General features: G+C 36.3%; 1 protein-coding gene across 2 annotated transcripts in view; it reads right to left on the bottom strand.

Annotated features, from left to right (window-relative positions):
* The window catches only part of PRKCB (protein kinase C beta), a 634931-nt gene that overhangs the window by 329255 nt on the left and 277920 nt on the right, over window positions 1-27756 (bottom strand). For both annotated transcript variants that reach the window (XM_031945586.1, XM_031945585.1), the window contains exon 5: window positions 21552-21680. In XM_031945586.1, the coding sequence (XP_031801446.1) occupies window positions 21552-21680 (129 nt within the window). The remainder of the gene's footprint in view (window positions 1-21551; window positions 21681-27756) is intronic.

Here is a 27756-nt window from a genome sequence, read left to right as displayed (position 1 = left end):
TCTCTATTCTACATGACAAAGTCAGAATTAAAAGGGACAAGAGAATATAAAATATGAGTGCTAGAAAGGAATTTAGAATCTAGAATGTCAGAGATGTGTGGCACCTTAGAATATAAAATCACAGGAAGTCAGGGTTGGAAGGTCCATACATGAACCCTAAAACCTGGGCAGGCCCCCAGAGATCACTTATTTTAATCCTTTTGACATCTTCCCTAACTCATGGTTGTCAGGTCCCTGGCTGAAAGAATGGCAGCTGGAAGGGAGAGTAAAATAATAGAATAAAGATGTTCTAGGGATGGGAAAATTACCAATATCTTAAGGCAAGCTATTCCATTTTTAATAGCTTTAGTAAGAGTCAGTTTGGTATAGTGATTTGAAGAAAGCCTCCAAACCAAATCCAAATACTGTCTTTGACACATCTAGATTGTGATACCAAGCAATTTGCTTAACTTCTCTTAGACACTGTTGTAAAAAATTCTCTAAGATCATAATTTGCAGAGAAAGTTTCAATTGCATTGAGAGGGAGAATTTCCCCTGTCACTGAAATCATAGGTCCAATACTTATCCCTAACCTTAGTCATTAATCAGTTTTTCCTTATATTAAGTCATAATCTTTCTCTTCATTAGAGCAAATCCACAGAAAACCTCTCCCTTCCCCTATGCCTTTCTGATTGATATTTCTCTATTAAAAGCTACCCTTTAAGGCTGATAATTAAATTAATTCTAAATTCACTTAACTGGACAATCATACCCATATCTCTATCTTTTCTATAAGGACGGCCTGAGAAATGCTGTTAAATATCTCGCTGAAATATAGGTAGAAAAAGAAGAAATTGTGAAGATCTAAAGGTTTGGGGAATTTAAAGAAGACCAGAAATTATAATTTAGGAAAACTTTGGAGGGAAAGATGGCATAGAAAAATGACTTGAGTTGGAAGAGAAAGACAATAAATCAAGAAGATGGAGGAATATAAAATGAGGAAGAGGAAGAGAAAGGAGGAGGAAGAATTGAATATACTTGGCAAGACACTGATAAAGTAAGGAGAGGTTAAGGAGATGAGAAGAATGACAGCTCAGGAGCCAATACAGAGTATAAATGAGATAAGAGGAATACAAAACTAACTATCCAATTATTTGTAGCACTCCTCTCTATCAAACATATAGAAACTAATAATTTCTTGTCTTAACATAAAGGATCATTTTATCCTTTAAAGGGGCATAGAAAGCAATAAGGAAGATGACTATCAAGAGTCATCACAAGGAAAAATTACTTGCTGACATAAACCTTGGGAGTGAATACTATAACTCTGAAAATTGAATTTGCCCTCCTGAAGAATGCATGTCAGATTCTTCCTGATGTTCCTCTCCTTTATTACAAATGTTCAGAATTCAGAGAAAGGATATAAAGAACGCTATGATCTAAAATTCTAAATGATAAATCAATCCAAGAGGGATGGGAAGCACTCAAGAATAAAATTCTAAAGACACAACTGTAGCTCATGAATTCCCAGAAATGTATTTCATTTTATTGAGCCCAAGAAATAGGATACATTAGTTCAAAAGAAAATCTATTTAATCAAACAATTTGGATTTAAATGACCTTAACACTATAACTTTTGTTGTTTGTAGAATTTCTTACCTGATTCAGGTTATTCAAAGCTTTAGTATTCTTGACATTATCCTTATAGAATTATGTCAGGCCTTCATCACTTCTCATCTGGATTACTACAAGAGCCTCATAACTAGACTTCCTACTTTAAGCTTAGCCATTCTACAAGCCATCTTTCCCATAAACATTAAAGCAATATTCCTAAAACAGAAGTATGGTCATACCATACTCACAAACCTATAGTGGCTCCTTATCACAAACCTATAGTGGCTCCTTATCACCTCAATGATCAAATGCAAATATTTCTGACATTTAAAGTCCTTCATTTGAAGAGAGCCATCTACATTCAGAGAGAAATGTAGGAACTGAGTGTAGATCACAACACATCATTTTTACTCTTTTTGTTCTTGTTTGCTTGCATTTTATTTGCCACCTCAGACCTATCAGATTGGCTAATATGACAGAAAAAGAAAATTATAGAGGGGAGAAGGAAAATCAGGACATTAATATATTATTGGTAGAGTTATAAACTGACCCAACCATTCTGGAGAACAATTTGGAATTATCTCCAAGGACAATAAAACTGCATACTCTTTACCCAGAAATATCATTACTAGGTCTGTATCCCAAAGAAATTTGATTTTTTTTAAGAAGGAAAAGGATCTATATTGCACAAATATTTATAACATCTATTTTTGTGGTGGCAAAAAATTAGAAGTTGAGAGTATATCTATTAATTGAAGAATTGCTGAGTAAGCTGTGGTAAATTGTGATTGTGATAGCATATTATTGTGCTTTAAGTAATGACAAGTAGGATGGTTTCAGGAAAAACCTGAGTCTTACATGAACTGATACAAAGTGAAGTGAACAGAACCAGAAGAATGCTGTACACAATAACAGCAATATACTAATGATGATCAATGGTAAATGACTCAGCTATTCTCAGTAGTACAAAGATATGAGACAATTTTGAAGGACTTACAATGAAAAATACCACCCACCTCCAGAGAAAGAACTGATAGTGTCTGAATGCAGAATAAAGCATACTGTTATTTTCCTTTATTTTTCTAAGGTTTTTGTTTTCTTTTACAACATGACTAATATGGAAATATGTTTTTCATGACTGCACATGTATAGACTTTTATCAAATCACTTGTCTTCTCAATGATGAAAGAGGGACAGGAGGGAGGGAGAGAATTTAAAATTCAAAATTGTAAAAATAAAGGTTAAATAAAGGTTGGTTTTATATACAATTGAATAAAATATTTTTAAAATTTTTCTGAAAGGTTAGGCTGCCTTCCAATTAGTTCAAATAACATTTCATGATTGAGAAGCAATATGATGTAGTAGTTAAAGTGCTGAACTAATAGCCAGGATGATTCTGAATCCTGACCTTCACCTTTCAGAAAATTTCCTTTGAACCCTTGTCACCATAAGAGTTGCACCCTTGAAAGACAATTTTGGGGCCAGTCTGAAAGCAGATTGATCAACCAGAGGAGAGAGGAGTTCTGCTTTTCCCTGGGCTTTCTCTATTGTAACTGAGGGGAAGTCATAAAGATAAGGAAATCTGACCCACTGGGTAGAACTACTATGGTATTAAAAACTTACAGAAGGACATTGAAAAATATCATGTAAGACAAGCAGAGGTATGGATGGTTTATAATTTCCATTGTTAGGAGAATTGATCCAAAACCATTTGAGTATATGAGAAGATTTTATTTTAATTTCCACTGATAATCACAGACGTTCAGATGTATTAGCAAAAACAGTAGAAAATAAAAAAAGAAAAATGAGTATATGACTACTTTTATTGTTACTGTTACTGTATGTCTAGCACACCAAGTCAACAAGCATTTATCTAAAAATCAAAAAATCATTTTAAAACTTTGGCTGCCTAGACACTGGATTGTTTACTTGTTTCCAAGGTGTTGTATTTGTTTGCTTGTTTTTTGGTGAAAGCTAAAACTAGAAAGGGATGGGAGGTGATGATTAAAGGTACGCTCTAGTTATTAAACTTGTGTATCCCCTCAAATACCACAAACTCAGAATTAAAATTCCCAAACCAATGAACAACACATAGGAAGATTCAGATATTAGGAAAAAGTAAGATGGAATAAAAGAGAAGGTATTATGAATTCTCCCTGTTATCCAAACTGTGCTTATAATATTTATATAATAAGCTTTTTGCGAAAAAAATTAATATTGAGATATTATATAAATTAAATTTTGCAAATTAAAAAAATAATTTTTCAACGAGCGCAGGAAGTAGTTTAAGGAGAATATCAGCTTTGGGCGTTGATGGTGGGGTGTGATGCCTTCTTCCTGATGTGTCCTAGGAAGGAGCTTATCATGTAATAGAAAGAAATATTGGTTTAAAGCCAAGATAGTTGGGTTATAGTCTGAACTACAGAATTTAAAAAATATGTTACGTTGAATAAGGCACTTAACACCATTGGGGTTGGGCTTTTCTTTTCTCATCCATAAAATTAGGGTAATAATACATAGCACCACAAAAGACTGCTATAAAGAAAGCATTTTATAAACTTAAAAATGCTATGAAATGTGAGATTATTAAATCTTTTTCTAATTAATTTACTACCCACTTCAAAAGCCAAATAGACATCAGCTTCTTAGGCCAAGAGTATCATTTCTCATACTACATTCATTTTAACAAAACTGAAAAACAATGAAACAAGTAGATAGATGATTTTAGTATGTGGTTTGAAATTGCCCTGTGAACTTCTCTCACATTCTTTTATTTCCATTATCTGTGCTTTTATCTTACCTTTCTGTTAGATTCTGAACTGCCTGAGAATATGGATTATCCCTTTATCTTTGCATCCCTCCATACATTACATATAATAATCACTTAATAAGTGTTTGCTGAATTTAATTAGAGAGAACTGGCTGCCTTTGAGAATGAATAGCAGCAAATACTACACTCCTGCCATCTTGTGGCTATAGTAGGAGTGTGAACCTACAAAGTAAGCTCACTTTTTCACTAAGGTAGCCCTTGCCAGGTGCCCTAGAGCAGTACAATCAAGAGATTTGGAGTTTACTGAATTTTTCTTCTTAGAGAGAGGGGGCACATGTACATAATAACTACAGCTAAAATGGATGACCCAGGGTTCTCGCCTACAAATCATAGATATCTCCCACCTTGGACACTGTAGGAGAGGAGACTTAAATAGTCAAAGAAGGTCCAGAGAAAGATAAATGGCATGAGAATGAAGAAAAGGGAAAAGAAGCACACTGTATAGTAAGAGTCCTGGTCTTGATGGAAAAGGACTTGGACAGCTGCATAAACATATGTCCATACAAAAAAACATACATGAGATTTTCCTAATTTTCCCATATTTTATAGGACACATATACACACATGTATTTTCCAAGGGTATCTAGATGGTACAATGGATAGAGTGCCAGCCCTAGGGTCAAGAGGAACTGAGTTCAAATCTGAACTCGGACAATTACTAGCTATGTAACTCTAGGCAAGTCACTTAACCCTGCTTGCCTCAGTTTCCTTAGCTGTAAAATGAACTGGAGAAGGAAACACCTCTTTAATATCTTTGCTACGAAAATCCCTAATGGAGTCATAAAGAGTCGCATGTGATTCATTAAACAGCAATTTTCCTACAATCCCACAGAAATGTGTGAAGATACTAAGTAATCAACTTGAGATTATAAGATTTTAGCCAGTGAGTAGTAGCTATGTATAAGGAAGATTTTCTTTTAAGAGGCATAAAAAGTAACTTAATTAATTTAAGATAATTTTAACATTATGACTTTTGAGGGAAGGTAACTTATAACACATATGAAAATCTAGTAATTGGTTGAATGAATGGATCAGCAATGTCCCTTGTGGCTATTTTAAAAAGCAAGCCCACCAGCTCAGAGAGAAGCTCTGGTAGTGTAGAATAGAGCCAACTAAATGACTCTTCATATTTCCCCTTGTTCTCTCACAATGTGAGAGAAGAGATTTTTCTCTTCCCACACTCACCCCTTGCCCCATGGCATCTTGCAGTAGTGGTGCTTTCTCTATTCCCTCATTAACATGGAAGAATGTAAGAAACTAAGAGGTGAAAGGGGAGTCCAAACTGTTAAGGAATCTAGCTGTGAATCAAGTGAGTCAGAAAAAAAGTTTTGGGAGTAAAATACCCAGAGCTAGGAGACCACCTTGGAGATGGCAAGTTCCAGAGCCAAGACTTCAGCTAGGACATGATTTTTAGCTTTAGATCTATCATCCCTACTTTATAAGTGAGGAAACTGAGGCAAACAAAGACTTAGCCAGGTTGACAAAGCTAGTCTGCTGTCAAATTTGAAGTCAGGTCTTCCAGTTCTCAATTCACTACATTATCTTTTTTTAATTTAAAACAATTTTTGGTTTACATATAATTTTACCATTTGTTAAAGATGAAAGCCTACTAATGAGATGGATGTGTTTGTTTATTTTTACATAAAGAATTTAATTTTAGTAGAATATTTGATACTGAAGATCAGAGCATTCAAGAACCTTTTTCTGTTGCCAAATTTTTTTGACTACCACATTCAGTTATGTGACCCCCACATGGGGTTTTAAGTCACAATTTAACAAGTTTTACCTTAGACCAAAAAAATTATATAGGAAAGGTCGAGGAGGTAACTGAACTGAGGAAAGGTAGGGGCTGATTCCCCTCTCTATTAGAACTGCAGAAAGCTTATTACTTTCTCATAGCAGGGTGAAACATATAACTAGCTTAGTGAGCCTAGGAATAGACCTGAGCCTGATCCTTTGTGTTGGAAGGTTAGTGGCTAGCAGCACCATCTTGTGGTTAAACAAGAATTATATTTTATAATTTTATAGAGGAAAAAACTGAATCTTTCAGAGTGAATGATTTGTCCAAAATCACACAGCCAGTACATCTCTTTGGGATTTGAATCCAAATCTCTGAAAATCAGGTCCTATATTATTTCCACTACATAGCCTCCAAAAAGGGTCTTTTGCAAAGAGCTGGTATTTTGTGGAAAGGACTAGCCTAGAAATTTAGAGAGTAGGGCTCTAGTCTCAAATTATCCAGTGGCATCTCTGACCCCAGCCAAGTTACTTCATTCACTCATTTAATTAATATTAATTACCTACTATGTGCACAGCTGGTGCAGTAAATAAAGCGTTGCAAGTCTGGAATCAGGAAAATTCATCTTATTGTATTTAAATTTGTTCTCAGACACTTAATAGCTCTATGACCCTGAGCAAGGCACTTAAGTGTGCCTCAGTTTCCACATCTATAAAATGGGTTGGAGAAGGAAATGGCAAACCACTCTTGCATCTCTGCCAAGAAAAGCTCAAATGTAGTCACAAGAGTCAGGCACACCTAAAATGAGTGAACAATAACAAATTTGCTTTGCACTGTGGTAGGCATTGGGGAAGAGAGAAAATTGAGATTAGTTATCTGCTCTCAATTCATGGATCTATGGTCTAGTAGCAGGGCTTCTTAAACTCTTCCACTCATGACCCCTTTTTGTCTGGGAAGTATTTATATGACCTCAAATTATATAAAATAAGCGTATAAATCAAACATTTTACTGATAATAAATCATAATTTCACAACCCTGACATTAAGTTATACGATCCCATATTGTGTCACAACCCATAGTTTAAAAAGCTTTGTAACAGAGAAATTAGATGCAATACAGATTATTGAAATGTCTAACATTCACTTCTATGGGCCTTTATTTCTCCATTGGTAAAATAAATGGGTTTCTGGCCTCTTTTCCTTTTTTTCTGACTTAGGAGCAGCTTCCTTCTTGTCATCCCAAGCTAAGTACCTGCCCACCTTCTGGCTGTCTTCTCCCCCCTAAAAATAAAGAATGGAAGGTATAAATACAGAGAGAATGGAAGGAAGATACACAAAGCATCCCCAGAGAGGATTCAGATCTCTTAGGACCCTTGCAACACACACATATTCACTACTGATTGGTCTGAACATTCAGAAATTATATAGACCCAGTTAGTGTCCTTGGCAGGTACCAAACTACTATCCCGAGTTACAGCCTTCGTACTTTTGGAAAAAGATTACATTCATGCATGGAAATTGGAATCAATTCAAATTCTGGGTCTCCAGTGAACAGATGGGCAGTTCTTGGTGTACTTCCAGAATTAGAGATATTATGAAGCAGAAGAAAGGAAGATTTGGAATCAGAAAACATGTATTTTGATCCCCTTTCTGCTACTCACTTGACCTGCACGAGTGTAATTAAGTTCTTTCACATCTCTAAATTTTGTTTTCCTCTTGTATAAAAGGAGGGATTGTGCTTAAATGTTCTTCAGGTCCTATCTGAAACAAATTGTTATTCCACAAAACAAAGGTATTGAGTGAAATGATTATCAAATAACCAATTGTTTATGTTGGGGCACTCTACGATATTTTCCCTTTCCTATTTCCTTATTCTTTACAAGGTCATATTAGCTTCTGAAGAACAGAGCTGATAATGAGATTGGATTTTATTTTCTCCTTAGTCTTGTTCAGACCCTACACAACTGGAGAAGTCCATTGTGTTCTACTCAGACTTGGATGGGGGAAAGATGCTCTATCTAGATTGCCTAGGCTGGGGGTGGTCTGGGAATAAGAGTAACATAATTAAAGTCACGACCCCCAGTCTTTCATTAGAATTGGTTCACCTCTCATGATATTCATTCTCTGATTAACTCTTTGCTGTTTATTTGTTTTTAATTATAGCTTTTTATTGACAGAACATATGTATGGGTAATTTTTCAGCATTGACCCTTGCAAAAACTTCTGTTCCAACTTTTCCCCTCTTTCCTTCATCCCCTCCCCGAGACGGCAGGTAGTCCAATACATGTTAAATATGGTAAAGTATATGTTAAATACAATATATATATATATATGTATATACACACACACACACACACACACACACACATATTTAAACAGTTGTCTTGCTACACAAGAAAATCGGATTTAGAAATAAGGTAAGAATAATCTGGGAAGAAAAACAAAAATGCAAGCAAACAATAATAGAAAGAATGCAAATGATATGCTATGGTCCATACCCACTTCCCAGTGTTCTTTTGCTGGGTGTAGTTGGTTTTTTCATTACAGATCAAATGGAACTGATTTGGATCCTCTCATTGGTGAAGAGAGTCATGTCCATCATAATGGATGCTCACATAGTATTGTTGCTGAAATGAATAATGATCTCCTGGTTCTGTTCATTTCATTCAGCATCAGTTCATGTAAGTCTTTCCAGGTCTTTCTGAAATCATCCTGTTGGTTATTTCTTACAGAAAAATAATATGCTATCACATTCATATACCACAATTTATTCAGCTATTCTCCAACTGCTGGACATCCATTCAGTTTCCAGTTTCTTGCCATTACAAAAAGGGTTGCCACAAACATTTTTGCACATATGGATCCCTTTTCCTCCTTTAAGATCTTTTTGGGATATAAGCCCAGTAGAAACATTGCTGGATCAAAGGGTATGCACAGTTTGATAGGCCTTTGAGCATAGTTCCAAATTGCTCTCCAGAATGGCTGGATGTATTCACAATTTCACCAACAATGCATCAGTGTCCCAGTGTTCCCACATCCCCTCCAACATTCGTCATTATCTTTCCCTGTCATTCTAGCCAATCTGACAGGTGTAGTGGTATCTCAGAGTTGTCTTGATTTGCATTTCTCTGATCAATAATGGTTTGGAGCATCTTTTCATATGGCTAGAAATAGTTTCAATTTCATCATCTGAAAATTGTCTGTTCATATTCTTTGTCCATTTATCAATTGGGGAATGGCTTGATTTCTTATATACATGAATGAATTCTCTATATATTTTGGAAATGAGGGCTTTTCTGATTAACTCTTAACCAGAATTGATTGCTGCCTTTTTGAACACCCACTCTTCCAATGAAATATAAGTATCAAGAGGCCTCCAAAATTTGTCTTTAGCTTACAAAAAAAATGGCCAAGGGACCGTCTTCTTATTATTCACTAGCCATAATTAATAAGGCTAGTGAATATGTTGAACTCAGGAGGTCTGAGTTGCAGTAACCTTAAAGCAAGGTATCCATATGGTGACTCTCCTCCCCATCCCCAGGAGCTACAGGTCAACAGGACTGTGACTAAGGAGGGGTGAGTCAGTACAAGTTGGAAATCAAAAGTCAAAGTTTCCATGGTAATTATTAATAGGATTATAAGTGGCAGATGGACTTGAAGCCTGGGCAAAACAGGGAAGTTTAAACAAACAAAAAAGGAAGAAAAAAAGATAATGAAGAGAGGAGTAACCCTAATGAAAGTCAATATATGGCAGTAAATGGTAGGTTTACCATGGAGTTTATGGAACACAGAATCAAGTAGTCAAATTGAAAAGTACCATGGCACTAGATTTGGCTTCAGAGTATCCAGGTTCAAATCCTGCTGCCTATGTGACACTGGACAAGTCACTGAAACTCTGGGGGACTCAGTTTTTTCTTCTGTAAAATAAATGTTAGACTAAGTGACCTCTAGATCTGTTTCATCTCTCAATATTTTAATACTGTATCTGACATACAATGTGATCACCAGTAAAGCAATTTAACCTCTCGATGCTCTAGGCAACTCCTCTAAGATTATAAATTAACTAGGGATAGCAAGGTGGTGTAGTAGACATAGAACCAGCCTTGGGATTAGGAGGACCCCAGTGATCTCAGACATTTAACACTTATTATTAGTGTAACCCTAAGCAAGTCACTTACTCCTACTACCTCACCAAAAAAAAAAAAAAAAAAAAAAAAAAAAAGATTATAACTTAATCAAAAAGTTTCTGTTCTCTAGCGCTAGAAGAAACTTCCATATTTATGGAGTTCTCTGCCCTAATTCAAATCACAAAGGACTTATATCTTTGTGTTCCCAAAGTTACTAAGTCTCTAAAATTCACTAATATATTAACATTTGTAATAATCATGGAATTTATTAAGTACCTTAGGATTTACAAAGTACTTTATATATGTTATATCATTTGATTTTCAAATGATATAACATTATCTCAAATTTACATTTGAGGAAACTGAGGATGGAAAAAAGTTAAGTAGCATGTCTAGGATCATACAGCAAATACTATCTGAGGCAGAATTCAATGCCTTAGATAGCTTCTGGTTGTATTACTTTGGACAAATATGAGATAACATTTAAAAAATATTCTGTAAATCTCGACACTATATACATACATATATATATATATATATGTAAACCATCATCATCATTATATGAAAACTTACATATGTTGTCCCATTTCTTAGATTTTTTTTTAAAAAATCATCTTTGGTTCATTATTTCAAATATCCTTTTGTTTTGATCAAATTGACCTATATATTTCCTGAGCTTGGTATTCCTTCTTCTGTCCCTGTACACCAGCCATTCCCTATGTCTGGATTTCCCTCCCCCTTCATATCTCTCCTTGTTGAAATATCTCTTTCTCCAAGACACAGCTCAAGTGCCTTTGCACCATTAACCAACCCATCTTCCTCCTTCCTCAAAACTTCCCAAAGCACTTATGAATTCTTCTTTACACTTAACACATTCTACTGTATAAAATACTTTTCTGTGCACATGTAATTAGGTTGCTTATTATATTTCAAGTTCCTTAAGGACTTTCTTTCATCTTTATGGCTGTAATGCCTTTCACATATTAAATGCTTTGCACTTAATAAGTTTTTTTTGAATTAAATTTTCTGGTACTCTAACCAATTTTTCCCCCATGCTGTACTTAGTCATTTTATTTCTAAATTCAACTAAGTAATATTATATTAATTCCTATTCTATTTCACTTTATGACCACTGGCCCATTTTTTCTAGCCAAAGAGCTTTAGGGGATTTTGATTGTCTTCCAGTCTTAGCTATCACTCCCATTTCTCATCCATAAATATGAGAAGCATGCAATCTATGCCCTGACTTAAGTCATTGCTAGAAATATTGATTGCACAGGATTTATGATAGTTGTCCTAGGTTACTCCACTAGAGATTTCCCTCCAAGTTGAAATGATACATTAATTGTTAATTTTTGAATCCAGTCATTTAATTAGCTTTGAATGTATCTATTTAACTACAGTTGACAAGGATCTTATAAGAGAATTTATTAAAATCGTGGCTAAATTCCAGGCATGTGACTATAAAATTCTCCTTATCCACGTTGAATAATGCTATATAAAGAGGAAATTAAGTTAGAATGAAGGAAGACAGTGAACCAAAAGAGAGAATGCCAGATCTAAAATGAGAAAACCTGAGTTAAAATAAGGCCTCAACTATTTACTAATTATATGATCCTGGGTAAGTCACTTTTTGCCTCTGTTTTCTCATCTGTAAAAAGAACTAGAGAAAGAAATGGCACTCCAGTTTCTTTGCCAAAAAGATCTATAAGTGGGATCACAAAGAATGAATCATGACTGAAATGACTGAATAATAAGTTAGTCTAACTTGGCTCATTCTTGATGAGCTTATGCTGGCTCATGGTGACTAAGTTTTCTTTTCTAAAGACTGAAAATCTATCTTTTTCATCATTCTTCATTCTTCTATTAGTCTTGTTCCTTACTTAATTTAAACTTCACCATGACCCCAATCCTGCCAGATCATCCAGGAAATTCCTTTGTCTTCCTAAGATAGTTTACTCCATCAAGATCATGTAATTTGAATTAATTGAGGTCAGTTAAAAGAAATTTTGCTATCACCTGACTGATTTTGGTTTTCAATTCTTGTAACTATTTTTTGTTATATTGTCCTGTCAAAAGATAATTCTCCCTATAAAATAGGCCCTAGTTAATATGAATAATAGAATCCCCTGAAGTGGTTCTATGCATTCAAATTTATATTATTTCAAGTTATAATTATGTAAAATATGGCAAATATTTCCAATCTAATGAAAATATGGAGTAAAAATTCAAACAAAACAATGACATCAAAGAATTAATTATTTGCACGAATTGGAACTTGGCTATAAAAGAACTCTTAATTTTTCTACAATTCATATCATCGTCACAGCAGTCTTCAATAACTGACTATTAATTCCTTATTTTTCTTCTTATCTTACAAATAAAACAATTAAAAAGGACTTCTTGCTACCGGCTTTTGTTTTTCTTCAAGCCCCAATTCATCCTGGACTTTCACCTATTCTTTCTATATCCTATTTGCTGATATCTGTAGTTTATGTCTTAACAGATAATATAGACACATTTTCCCATTCGTCTCCATTTTCAAAGTTGTATCAAATATATTCAATATACTCTAACCTTAGCTAGGAGCCAATCCTTCTCATGTCATTAAATATGTATCAGAAAACTTAATCTCAATTTCCAAAACTATTTTCCTAGACACTTTGAAAATCAAATCAACAAAGATGTATTAATCCTATATCATACATCAGGAATTTTGGGATATAAAAAATCCTAAATAATAATAAAAACAATATTATAATTGAGGGAAGGCATTAGAATTAAGGGAGAACAGGAAAGACATCTTGCAAAAGTTGAAATTTTGACTAGGACTTGAAGTAAAACAGGGAAGATAGGATAAAGAGATGAGGAGCAAGGGAATTCCAAGTATAAAAGACAGTCAGTGAAAATATCCAAGTTGGGAGATGGGTTATATTGTTTGAGGAACAATACTAAATTATAAAATAGTTGAGTTTAGAATGGAGTAAAGTCTAAGGAAAAACTGGAAAGATAGAAGAGGTGAAGTTATAAAGGGCTTTGAATGCCAAAAAGAGGATTTTATATTTGATTCTGGAGATGATAAGGAATCATTGGAATGTAATAAGTAGAGAACCAGCACTGTGCTTTAGGAAGAGAAATCTGAGTGGAGGACGAACTGAAGGAGAGAGAAACTCGAGGCAGAGAGACCAACTTTCATCTTCAGTCTGCAACAATGATAAAAACACCACCTTTGGCCCCAAATCTACATTTCCTTTTTAGTATTCATAATCCCCAGAGACCCCTTTCTATTTTTTTCTATAAACATTGTGTTGGAAAGGGTTTTTTTAATGTTGAAAAGAAATTCTCATTAAATTTTCTCTATTTTTCTCAATAACATAAGCAAGAAAACAGTTTTCTTGAGAGGGACGGGGGAAATTTTTCCCCCTCACTTTTTTCTTGCTTTTTTCATGAAAAAACACAATTTCTCCCCCAGGATAAAATAATAACTTATCACAGGCAATCTTATCACCATATAGATTGATGCAGTTTTTAAAACTCAGCAGTTGCTTTTCTACTCTGATTGGAGGGCTGGAGTGTAGGGTATTAAATTTCTCCCAAAGTCTTCCTTTACAAAGTCACATACCTTTCTAGCAATTCTGTGTTTCATAAGAAACTCATTGGTTTGGATACCATAGAGTGTCATGCTACAGAATACCATGTCTCACTACTGGCTTTCACCCTCTCCTCTTTTCAGCTTTCTTTTTTTTGTGTGTTACTTTCTTTCATTAGTTTGAAAACTCTTTGAAGCCAGGGACTGTCTTTTTCTTATTTATCTCCCCAGAACTTAGCACACAGTCTAACATATAGTAGATGCTTAATGAATGTTTACCAAATTGAACAGAGATGTTAAAGAAGTTTGAGGAGAATGATTTAAGATAACTGCTCCAGATTGTGAGAAATAAATTTATTATGTCGAAAGGCTGATAGGATTTAGAGCTAGGAGATAACTTTAAAATGTTTTATCTCAAACACCAAATACCGTATTTTGCAAAAGATGAAACTGAGAGATTAAGTGATTTTCCTCAGAGATAGACTGTTCAGAGCCTGGATGTGAGTGAACTTGGATCCTGTGCCTTAAAATCCAAATTTCAGTGGTTCAAAGCTTCTATTCTCTCTCTTTATAGTCTATTTTCCACTATGTAAACTCTTGACTCAGATCTAGATGCTCCTGAATATCTTCAACATTTTCCCACTGGAAACCTACTTTGGTATCCTCCATTCCTTTGATCCTTCTCAAGAATACTTTTTTATCTTTTTTATCTATAAGGCTGTTGATGAGATGGGCTGCCAGTCCAGACCTTTCATTTTCTCAGCTAGCAGGGAGTCCAATTTACACTTAGTGCCTACAGGGCTGTTAATTACTTGTATAAGAAGTACAAACACAGTCCAGTCCTTCTTAGGTTTGCAAAAACGGATCCCCTTGATCTCACACGATCCTGGGGCCCTTGTTATATAGTAGTATACTAACTACTCCCCCTGCTTACTATACAGCAAACTTTGTCATGACTTCATGCTACATTCTTTGGTACTGGGTAAGGAATAGTAGGGCTCAGTTAGCCCATTTGTAAAATCAGGGTCATAGTACATAGACCTTGAGCACCTTCTCAGTTCTGAATCTAAGAAATTTTTATTTTGTTTTTTAACATTTTAACAAGAATTTATTAAGTGCCTATCACATGCCAGCCATTGAACTAAGCACTTTGCAAATCCTCAACAAAATGCTGGGAGGCAGGTGTTATTATTAATCCCATTTTACATATAAGGAGACTGAAATAGATGAGAACTTGGCTAACAAATGCCTGAGGCCAGATATCAAAATTTATGTCAGGGGCAGCTAACTATACAGAACACAGGGAAGACATGAGTGCAAATCTGGCCTCGGATATTTCTTAACTGTATGATTCTGGGAAAGTCACTTACTCTGCTTCAGTTTTCTCAATGTAAAATGAGTTGGAATTGGAGAAGAAATGAGTTGGAGAAGAACATGGCAAATCACTCTAGAATTTTTGCCAAGTAAACCCCAAATTGGGTCATGAAGAGATGGACATAATCCAAACAACAAACTCGCATGTGTTTATTATGTAAGTAGTCAGCATGACATAATGGACAAAGTTGTAGACTTGCAGTAAAACATTCCAGTCCCAGATCTGACACTAGCTAGCTATGTAAGCTTGGTCAAATCACTCAATAAAGCCTTAGTTTGTTTATATGTGAAAGAAAGAAAGAAAAGGAAAGGGAAGGGAAGGGAAGGGAGAAAGAAAAAAGAAAGGGAAAAGGAAGAGATGGGGGAACAAAAGGAAGAAGAAAGGGGAGAAGGAGGAAAGGAAGAGGGGAAGAGAGGGAAGAAGAGGAAAGGAGGTAAAAAGGGAATAAAGAGGAGAAAGAAGGAAGGTAGAGGGAGAGGAGAAAGAAAGAGGAGGGGAAAGGAAGAAGAGAGAAGGAAGGGAAAGAAGATGAGGGGAAGAAGAAGATGGGGAAAGAAGAGGGAAAGGGGAGGAAGAAGAGAAGAGAAAGAAGAAGGAGAAAGGAAGAGAGGGAAGAAGAAGGGAGGAGAAGCAGAAGAGGGAAGAAGACAGGGAGATGCTCCTAGTTTTTGTACTTCAAAACCATACCCTTGAACTGGGTATCTTCATTCCCTTCCTCCACTTCTTTTCAGCTCTTGTGCATTAAGCTTCTTGACTACAAGAATATCCTCAGTACTTAGCACAGCACATAGTAAATGTTTAATAAATGCTTGTTTCCTTCCTCCCGTCAACAAAGTCCAGCAAACAATGAGTAGAATGAGGACATCTTAGAAAAATGTGGTTTCTCCAGATAGGATATATGAATATTTGTGGTGATGTGGACATAGTCTGTAGAGTCAGGAAAGAAATGGAAAAGAAAGTTCCAGCTAAAAATTAAGACTCTGACAGTCATGCTAGACACTGAATAAGACAAAAGACAAAAATGAAAAAGTCCCTACTCTCAAAATTCTTCCCTTTTACTAAGCAGGAGGTTACTAAAAAATATCAGGGTAAGAGATCTTTTTTCCTTCTTATAATTCTGACAAGTTTAATTCAGATTACATGAAGGGAAAATCTCAGAACTGAGAGATGACTTCAAGGGTCACCTAGTCAGAATGAAACTTTTCTACAGCAAATGGTCACCTTCCATTGAAGGTCTCTAGTGATATGAAAACTCACTATCCCTGGAAATGACTTTTTTAAAAAATCCAAGGTCAGTGTTAGAGTTCTAATGGTTAATAAAGCTTTTCTTAAGATATCAAACCAAAACTAGTCTTTCTGTGCTATCCACCTATTGAACAACACCTTGAACATCAAAGACATTTAACCAATGTTTATCAAATTGAATATATAGCTCTTAGTCCCTGAGGCAAAGATAACTACAATTCTTCTTCCAAATAAAGGACCTTTAAATACCTGAAAGATAGCTTTTCTTTTTCCCTAAGTCTTCTCTCTAAATTAAACATTTCTCCAATTAATTGTTATATAACATGACTTCAAGACTCTACTCATTTCTGATTATTCTCCTCTAGAGGTATCTCATCAATGTCCTGTCTAAAATTGGGTGTCCAAAAGTAGACATAACCATCTGTGCCAAAGCAAAAAATAAGGCCACTATCTCCTTGGCTCTAGGCACTTATTTTAATGAAGCTTAAGATTGCACATCATGATCACATCATCCTGTGACTTCCGACAATATATTTACTGGAGTAGCCCCTCTACCTTACCCTAACCCACAAGTTTTTTTTTTTTTTTACCTGAGCTACTACATAGGTTTTTCTCCCATATTCTGCATTTTTATGGTTGATTCTTTGACCTCAAGTATAAGATGTTATACGTATCTCTAAAATATTTTACCTTATTGGTTTTGTTCCATCATTCCTTCCTATAAAGATCTTGTTGGAACATGAGTTTGTCATCCCAAAAGCATGATATCTATGGCTTTATCCAGGTAATTTATTTAAAAAAATTCAAATAGAGAAAGGCCAATTTTACTGTAAAAAGAGATTATGTTCATTCTATCTACATGCATAGTGATTTCAAAGACCCAAGTCTATTTAGCCTAAGTCTAATTTTTAGAGCATGAGATCTTAAATTGAGAATCTGTGAATCATATTTTGATAACTGTATTTTACTATAATTGATGTCCTTTGTGATTCCATGCATGTATTCATTTATTATTATTTTTTTAGAAATCTCATGCATTTAAATACATTATTTGAGACAGAGTTCATAGGTTTTACTGGATAACACAAAAAAAAGATCAAGATCATATATTCTATGCAGAAGAGGCTTAGTATTGCTATTATGTCATCATGCCTAGACTTCCCCATTTTATTAATTTTTTTCAAGCTGGCTTTGCCTAAACCTTCTATTAAATATATGTGCAGCTTCAAAAATGTCACGAGGTGGCAGCAGATTCTCATTTTTGTCACAACTACTGCAATGACTCCCTCTGGAGCTATCTGTAGGCACTGAATATCAATGGTTAAAGCAGTTTATTTAATCAACTCCTCACTCCCCATTTTTCACCTATGAAGTTCCATGTATATGTTACCTCTCTCTGGTCCAGGCTTACATGCAGCTTTTCCAAACAATTTATTCTGAGGTGGGGGTGAGGGCGGAGAGGGTTAGGAAAGGGAAAGAAAGGAAGGAGGTATAACTATTTACCATCCCAAAGGAAAAAGTAAAAGGCATTGATCTCAAGTGATAACAGAAGGGACTAGTCATAAGAACTTCCCCATAGTACATTAATGGGTCAGGCTGTGAAATCTCTTTCAATTCTCTTTCCCAGCAATATCTAAGAAGTGGAAAGCAAGCCATCTGTTTTCCATTCTGTTACGAGCCAAACTAAGGTAGGGAATAGACTCTGTTTTTCTTGCCCCAACCTCATGGTACAGATCACAGTATGATCATAGGCTGGCATCCATCACCTTTTGTATGAAACTTTAGAAATCCAAGTATGAAGGCTTCTTTGGGGTATGCAAAAAGGATTAGGTTAATGTGCTCAGAATCTAACCATCAAGAGTCTGCTGCCCCTCCATTGGGACAATCATGGATGGCACCCTAATGGATTCAGTTCCTGCTAGACTCAAAGAGTTCATATTAGTTGGATTTAAGCCAAAAATAAGTCCACTCTGCAGGTACTGTTGGCACTTTCTGCCACTTAAAGACAAGAAGAGAAAAAGGAAACAAAAAATTAAAAGGGGAGAGGAAATGAAGATTAAAATCCACAATCCAGCCCAGCTTCCTAAGCACCTACTCATTGGATCACTGAAATCAACAACATATATGTGTCCTAGGAGCAGGACTGGAAGGACAAGGGATAAACAGAAATAGAGAAAGAACCATGCTCTCTAGAGGTCCATGGACTTCATCCTACATTAGTTGGGCTGAAAAGAAATCTGCCATTGCATCTTACACCCACTGTTTTTAATCCTGCCTTCTGAAACTATCCAGTATAAATTCAAACTGTCACTTTGGATTACAAGATCTAAACATGAGAAGACATCAGGAATCACCTAGTACAACTGATATTTGATCAAGAATCACTTCCTTTTCTTTCTTTCTTTTTTATTTTTTGAGGGGGGGATGTGAAGTGACTGGCCCCAGGTCACACAGCTAGTAAGTGTCTGAAGCCAGATTTGAACTTATCCTCCTAAGTCTAGAGCTGGTGCTCTAGCCACTGTACCACCTAATTGCCCTCAAGAATCACTTCCAAATTACATTATCCAGCCTCTGATTGAAACATTCCAGGAGGAAACAGCTTCTTCTTCCCGTGGCAACTTAGACCAATCAGGCCAGCCCTAGTTAGGATGCTTTTCCTTGCATCAAACTTTAACTCTTGGCAATTTTCCCCACCTAGTTCTCCCTTGGAGTTGTGGGTGAGATGGAGAGAGCGAAACAAGCCTAAACCCTTTTCTTCAGTATAATTCTCCAAATGTTCAAAGAAGACAGCCATTTCATTAAATGTGGTACCCATTGCTGGGTAGAATATTCCAGATTTGCTGACTAGGACATAATACAGAGGTTCAATAACCTTCCTCTTTCTGGATATCACGCTTCTCAAAGAACGTTAGCTTATTTTGAGTTGCCATATCTCATCAATGATCTCTGTATTGAGCTTGTCATCCAGATCTTTAATAAAGGAATTGACTTTATGTCTCTCCCATCCTTAACTTTTAAAGTTGACTGTTTTTAACCCAAAGCTTAAAACTTGACATGTATTCCTATTAAATTTCATCTGATTGTTATCTGGCATGCTAGCTATTCCTCTCAGCTTTGTGTCATCCACAAATTTGATAAGGATGCCTTCTATGATTCCATCCAAATTATTGATTAAAGTGTATAATAGCAGAAGTCCAGGGACAGATCTCTGTGTTGTTCCACTGGAGAATTCTATCCATTCTAAATGGAATCATTAACAATCATGGCTTGGATTTAGTCATCCTGCCTGTTCCAAGTCTCATTAGACAAAATCTATCATCATTTAGACTAAGGATGAGGAAGGTCTGGACCATGGCCATATAAAGCCTGTAAAATCATTTGATCTTGCCCTTTCAAGGCAACTACAGGCAATGACGAGTTAAAAGCCAGGTATACTTCTCCCCCCACCATTGCTTGAGTTTTTAAGTTGATAATTTTGTATGGTCTGCAAATAATGTTATAAATATCCAATTAGTCCTTGGCAAAAAAAAAAAAATCCCCACCCCTGATCTAGACAATTTCTCTTTATCTTTTTCAGGAGGATAGTGTAATAGATTTACTCTAATGCTTTTATGATATTTAAATATGCCATGCTGTATCAATTTTGCTGACTAGCCCCCATACCCAGTCCAAAAAAAAAAAAATTAGGAAGTTGTCACATTCAAACTTGACCTTTTTTTCTTTAGGCAAGCAACTAATGACTAGGATTTAAAGATCATCTGATGAAGAACTGTTTTGCTAATAATCATATGATAAGCTGGGAAAGCCATTCTTCTAGCTTGCTGGGGGTATTATGGTCAACATGTGTTTTTCAAATATGAGAATCTCTTATAGTGTCAGGCAGTTCCCTTTGTGAATAGTCTGCTTTTTTGTTGAATGCATGTTTCTTTATTATCCTATGCCTCTTTCCAATCCCAAGAAAGAGTCCTATGTGTTTATTTATATTACATCCATGGTGGGTAGAATTCTCCTGGTTAAGGTTTCATTACTCTATTTGTCTGTGGGAAAAGGATTGAAGCCCTGATCCCCAGTTCCCTTCTGAAGAAGTGGTGACAGAATGGACTGTGGATTCTTCCAGTAAGCACTGCTTAATGGTTTTTGATTTTGTGTGTGTGTGGGAGGGGAGTTCTCCTGCTTCTTTTCTTGATCATTCAAAAGCAACTTTGGTTCCACCAACCTGGAAAAGTAAGCAACCATAATTTCTGGCACAGCTTTGACTCCTGTTAGGCTACTTAAGGGATAAGAGATCAGTCTATAGGTAAAAGAAATCTAGTTTACATGGACACCAAGCTCAAACTCGTTACCATATTCTGAAATCCCCACACCTCCCTCTTTCCTCCCCCCCACACCCTGCAGGTTTGTGTGTAGTGAATATTGCTTCCCATGAGGATGTTGGTGGGAACCAACTTGCCATTTATGTTCTATTAATAAAAATCAAGGGCTTTGAGTACAAGGAGTTTAAGAGAACTACAAAAAGACAGGAAGAAGGAAACTCCACAGGGAGTGCTCAGAACTCCCTCACAGAAGCCCCAAGCTGTCTGTGTGTTAGACCACAGTGCCCCGAGGACCTCACAAACACAGTAAGAAATTACCAACACAGAGAAGAACAACAATTGTGAGACCCACAGAATCTGACCAAAATGTGACTGGGCTAGTCAGGAAAGGGCAAAGCTCACAAATCAAGAATAATAAGGCAGGCGAGTCCATGTCTCTAAAGGTCTCCTGCCCACAGACACTGCCTGCTCTCTTTCATGATCAGCATACAAATTAAGTCCTCCCTCTGTATCCAGGACCATCTCCAGCCTTCCTGGTCTGTGTATGGCCACTGGACCCAGATGGTTCCAGGGGAGAAAGGGAGGCTGTTGATTTTTGCACAGTCCTCCTTCACTTATATCCAACTCCCTGATGTCATGGTCCTCTTGGAGAACAAGGGACAAACAGTTACAGGTTAAGTCAAGGACAAGGCAAGAATCCTATTTCAAGAGATCCCAAAGCTACATTCCCCCAACACCTACCAACAACAGTGAGAACATCTTTATCAATCTGGGCCTTGATGTAGATTCGTCCTCGACGCTCAGTGTGGTCTGTTCCGCAGAGGCTGGGGACATTCATCACACAGCGCTTGTGCACATTCATCATGCAGGCTGGATCGAAGAGAGAAAAGGAAAAATCGGTGTGATGGGGGTTCAGGATCATAGGCTTTAAGGACAGAAGAGACCTGAAAAATAATTTAGTCCCACCCCTGACTCAAGGGTGAAGGGATATATCTTGGTGCCCAAATTCCCAATGTCAATATTATCTCCTGATTTCAAGGAAGAGTGGGAAAAGTTTATTAATCAAAATTGTAAAGAAAAAATGTATGGGTGAGAAGGGAGGAAAGAAGAGATGGGAGAGAGGGAAAAAGAAAGGGGAGAAAGGGGAGGGGAGAAAGAACAGAGACAGAAGAATAGAGAGAAAAGAATTAGAGAAAAGGGAGAGAGGAAGGGAGAAAGACAGAGAAAGATGGCAACAGACAGAGAAACAGAGACAAACAGAAAGGACTACACCCAAAGGAGAAAAGAAATGGCAATCCATTTGCCCCATATCACTGATGAACAGTTTGATTTGAACCCATGTCCTTTAAATCCAAGTTCAATATGCTTTTTATTATATTATATTGCCTTTAATTTTGGAGAAGTACTACAGAAAAGTACAACTATAAGCATAGACATATATAGAATGCTTTATGATTTGCATATTATTTCATTGGAACCTTATAAAAAATGCTGAGGTAGGTACTGAAGAACTGTATTTTTGTTATTAATCAATTTAAGTCACATTCAATTCTTTGTGAATTCATTTGGAATTTTCTTGGTAAAGCTATTGGTTTGGATTGGCATTTCCTTCTCCAATTCATTTTACAGTTGAGGAAACTGTGGCAAACAGGAATAAATAATGACTTGCATGGATTTGAATTCAGGCAACACAGTATTCTATTCACTGCATCACCTAGCTAGCCACCCGCAACACTACATATACTATCCTCCTTTAAAATATAAAAAGTCAAGCTTCTTAAATGAGTCAATCAAACATCCACTCCATCTCTGTCATTTCTCTCTGTATTGATTAAAATAAACTGTACAAGATAGGTGGCACAATTCATATTTTCAGTTGCCACATCTCAGAGGAACAGATTCCAAAGTCAAAAAACATTTTTTTTCATTCTTCAGAGCACTATATCAAAGGACATTCTACATGTCTCTTCCCCAGAGGAGTAAAGGAAATATTTAGTTACATATTGTGAAACTATCTGTCCACCCTGCTATGAACCAAGTCAGTCCCAAAGCTTCAGGCAACAGCACTCAGTCAAAATTATCAAATGAATACTGAGAGAATAAAAAAGAAGAGAGGATGAGTGAACAATAGGGAGAGCGAGAGTGAAAGCAAGAGCAAGAGAGAATAAGAACAAGAGAATTAGACAGCAAGAAATGAAAACAGTAAGAGAATGAGAATATTAGAGAATGAGATGGTGTATGTTATGTGTATGTGTGAGAAAAAGTGGGGAGAGAGGGAGTGAAGAAAATAGAAAGGGGGCACAAAGAGAGGGAACAGGGGAAAGGAAGAAGATGAAGAGGAGGGGGAGAAGAAAATAGAAAGAGGGAGAAAAGGGGAAAGAGAGGAAAAGGGAAGAGGAGAAAGGAGGCAGACAAAGGGAAAGAGAGAAAGTAGCAAAAAGAGCAAGGGGTAGAGAAGGGAGAAGATAGAGTGAAGAGAAAGAAAAGAAGGAAAAGAGAATAGAAGAAAGAGGAAGGGGAAAACAACACTATTTTGTCCCAAATTCCCTTCAGGCATCACTGGGCTCATTTGCTATTCCTGACTTGGCATATTATATCTCCCAACAGTCAGAAAGAAAAGAACAGAGAAAAGGGAAGTCCCTAGAGAAATTCCCTGTGAACATGTTTGGGGTGGGAAATGGCACAAAATTTGTCACCACATTTAAAGCTCAATCACTGGGTTCAGTCATCAGCTCTCCAAGGATGGTCAGATTTAGAAGGGTGACGTGTCCTTTAGTGTTCCATTTTTGTCTTCTAGCCCCTCCTTGTATAAGAGCTTTTGGCCACTGTCCACCCACTGCTTCTAGCTGCCATCAACTCAGAAAGATCATCATTATTCCACTCACAAACTCGAATTGGGCACCCAACATATGGAAAGTCAACTACTGATTCCCAAGTCTCAATCTTCCTCTTGGGCCTTGGAGCACCCATGTCAGGTTATCTAAGGAAATAATGTGTTAACAAAGCTATTTCTGCCAACCAGCCAAATCAAAGAAGCTGAATGGATGGATAGAAGGAAAACCAGGAGGTCCCAGGGGTACCTTCTCGTTCCCCTGAAGTAGTAACAGCCCTAAAACAGAATTAACAAACATTTCTCTGTGACTTGGTCTTTGGGGACTAGCTCCAAAAACAGAGCTGGCAACAATCTATGTGTGCCTGAGGGGATGGGGAAGTCGGGATGACAGAGCTTTCATAGAGAGCAATGTTTATACAATAACACAAGTGAGTGCTACCTGGGGACTTTAGAGAACTGCAAGCACAATACATATCCGAATTAAGATGTAGCAGTCAGTCCAAAAAGCTAATATCTTTAGCTGGATATATAGAAATAATGCCTAAAAGGAGGGAGATAATGGCTTCACTGTATTCTGCCCTGACCGGATCAATATCAGGAAATTAGGAAGCAATATTAGGAATATTGTTTTCAGTTCTAGCCAATGAATTTTGGGTAGAAACTGAAAAGCTAATATGTGACCAGGATGGTGAAGAAACAAAGGCCATAATTAAATAAAGAAGGTTGACAGAATGAAGAACATTGAGTATGGGAAAGACAATACCTATGGAAAAAAATGATCATTTCTTAAAGGGACCAGTATGTAAGAGGAAGGGTTATTCTTATTCTGGGTATAGGAAGAAGGAAGTTCTTGGTTTCACATAAAGGAAAATTTCTAGAGAATTAAAGCACCCCAAAAGTGAAATGGACGGTCTTAGGGGTAATGATCATCCTTGGTGGGGTCTTTAAGTACTTACTTGGTGATCAACCGTCAGGATTGTTATAAAATAGGAATAAGATTCTTATTGAGAGACAGATTATCCTAAATGATGCCCAAAGTCCCTTAAAAGGAATGAGATTCTATGATTCTGTGACTAGAGATCTCAGTAAATGATGGGGCACAGAATGGAATCGAGTGTTTTAAGTGTATTTGGTAATTAATGCATGACTACCTAGGGATATATCTTCCTAACATTTCTTCAGGTGACTAAAAGAAACTTGAGAATGATTTTCTTCCTGCTATCCTAATAGAGATAAATAAAATTAAAAGAGTTTTTCAATCAATCCTTTTAAAAAGAAACGAATCTTTGGAAACTGGGTGATAAAAGGGCCAGATACAGATTCCTTATTTTTATGGAATGGTGAAACTAAGACACAGAAAGAGGAAATTACCCAAAGTCATCATCACAATTAATGGGGAAGAGAAGTAGAATCCTGGTATTTGGATTCCAAATCCATGTTCTAAGCTTCAAGTGAGGGTTAATAGGAGTATGCAGTCCTGAGTCAAGAGAGCAAGATAATGTTTGGGAAGCATTTTGCAATCTTTAAAGTACTATTTAAATATTATCATAATAAAATTAACAAAATATTAAATCATAATAAAATATTAAAGATTATCATAATAACCCTCAATATTTCTAGTATATCATCATCTTCATCTTCACCATCACTGATCCCAACTCTACTAAAAACTTTAACAAGTCTAAATAAATAAATAAAGATTTCCCTGACAAGAAGAAAAAAAAAAAAAAAACTTTACTTTAACAAGTCATCTGACTTAAGGAGTCATTTCCCCTTTTTGGGCTTCAGTTTGCTCAGCTACAAAATGAGAGGAGAGGGGATTGAATTAAATTATTTCTAAAGTCACAGAAACATAGAATTTAGAAATAGAAGGGACTTTCAAAGATTATTGAATCCAGTCTTTTCATTTTATAGATGAGGATCCAAAAGCCCAAACTGGCTTTCTCAAGGTTACCATTAAATATAGTAAGTAGCTGAATTGGGATTTCACGAATCTCAGGAGTTAAGAGTCAATCATTTAGCCCAACTTCTGATCTCAGTGTAATAATCTCATCTACAGAATCCCCAAGAGAGGACCATCTGAGTTCTGAATTAACATGTTCAATGTGAGAAATGGTTATTTCTCTTTTATATTTAATAACTAATTATTCTATTAGGATCAAGGTTTTTCCCTTTTTCTACTTCTTTATCTAGAAAATAATCAGTGTGAGAAATCTCTTTTGGAGATTTACCCAAGCCAAGATCTAATTAGACCGTAAAAGAAATTCTAATTTGGGTCTAAAGGGTATATTCCTGCTCATTTTGTTTGCTCAGGCAGGCCTGGGGAAAGGTTGATTCTTCCTATTATCAAAACAGGTGACATGGAAATTGATGCCTCTGATCAAGATTTGAATGACCTAAGTCATATTCCCTAAGACCTTCATTTTAATATAGTCCAGCCTTGTCTTTGTGTTAAACAATCCAAGTTGATTGTCACAGCTCAGAAACACATCCTATTGAAGGGCATATAAACCATGAGACCACTGCCATTACTAGGCTTTGGTCTAAGAGAGATGGTAAAATGCTCATCTTTTTATTAACAATCTGCTGACCTTATTAATAAAATGTTTAAATTACCCAAAAACTATGTCTCTCAAATCTTTTTAAACATCACTCCAGTGACACTGAACTTGTTGCTATTTGTTCTTTATTCTTTATTCTCAAAGAGGTGATTTCATGACATGTCAGTAAACTGGATTTAAGTGAGAGAGGACTTGGTATTAAACTTAACTCTCCTTTGAGGCTATCTAATAAACTTTTGTACAAGTAGTCTTCCCATTAAAAAGAGAGCCAAAGGCTGCCATTGCTCCATTTTTCACTCACTGGTCCTAGTTCTAGCTAGTGGAATTATTCTTCTATATGATGTACTCATTGCATTTTTTTTATTGTACCTTTGCCACCTGTACCTAGCAATCTGTACACCTGTCTTACCTCCCAAACAAAACTGTGGATTCCTAGAGGCCACAGATTGAATTTTGTTTTTCTTTGCATCAGAGCTAAGCAGAGGGTCTTGCTCATAGGAAGCATTCAATAAGTGATTCGTTTTAATGTAGTTAAATTTCCCTGGGGCACCAAAGCCATAAAGAACAATTTATTTGAATAAATATCACTTACACAGTTCTCAATATAGATATCATTTGTTTCCACTGTTTTAAAGGGAAAGATGCACTATTAATTGCAATAATAGCTTCTATTTCTACAGGACTTTAAAGCTCTAAGTGTCTGAAGAACTGTGCATAGAAGGCTGCTCTCAAAGTCTGGGTTCAAATCCAGTTTCTAACACACACTGGCTCTTTGATCTTGAGCAAATTACATCCTCTTGATATTCTGGGCAACTCTCTAAGACTTAACGTTAAGTTGGACAGAAGGTGCTGACCTGCACTGGTAAAGGGAGTTTCCCCTCTTGGAAGCTTTCTATATGAATGGAATCACATGTTTAGTTCCTATCCCCTTTAGAGTTTACTAATTACTTTCCTGAAAAGCTTTCTATAAGATAGTATGAATAAGAATAAACTTCCAGAGTTGTTGTGAGGATTAAAGATGGTAATCTGTAAAGTACTCATTTTACAGATGAGGAAACAGATGTGAGAAGATGATCGCTCCCCTTTGCTTAGCCAATCCACATCTGCAATATTGCATTCAGTTCAATATTGAACCTAGAATCAGAAGGTCTGGATTCAAGTTCCATATCTTCTTTTTCCAGACTCAGTGCCCTAAGGCAAAAAATTTGAATCTTTCCCCCTCTTGCACAGTATGTGGTATCATAGATAAAGCCTGAAGGATCCTAGAAATGATCTAATCCAAACAACCCCCTCCTTTTACAGGTAAGGGAACTGAGGTCCAAAGTAATAAAGTTAATTGTCCTTGATCACACAATGAATCAGTGTCACAAATAGGATTACAACCCAGAGTTCTTAACTCCATGTGCGGAGCTCCACCCACTGCCAAAATACTTGAACTCTCTACTTCACAGAGCTGCATCAATGATAGCATCTGTGAAGTGCCTTGTATACTTAAAGGCAATATAAAAAGTAAGCTAGGCCATATGATATAACAGGAAGAGTACTGGATTTG

This window comes from Sarcophilus harrisii, chromosome 1 (genome assembly GCF_902635505.1).
Source record: "Sarcophilus harrisii chromosome 1, mSarHar1.11, whole genome shotgun sequence".
Classification (NCBI taxonomy): Eukaryota; Metazoa; Chordata; class Mammalia; order Dasyuromorphia; family Dasyuridae; genus Sarcophilus; species Sarcophilus harrisii.
This window is presented reverse-complemented; position numbering and strand designations above follow the sequence as displayed.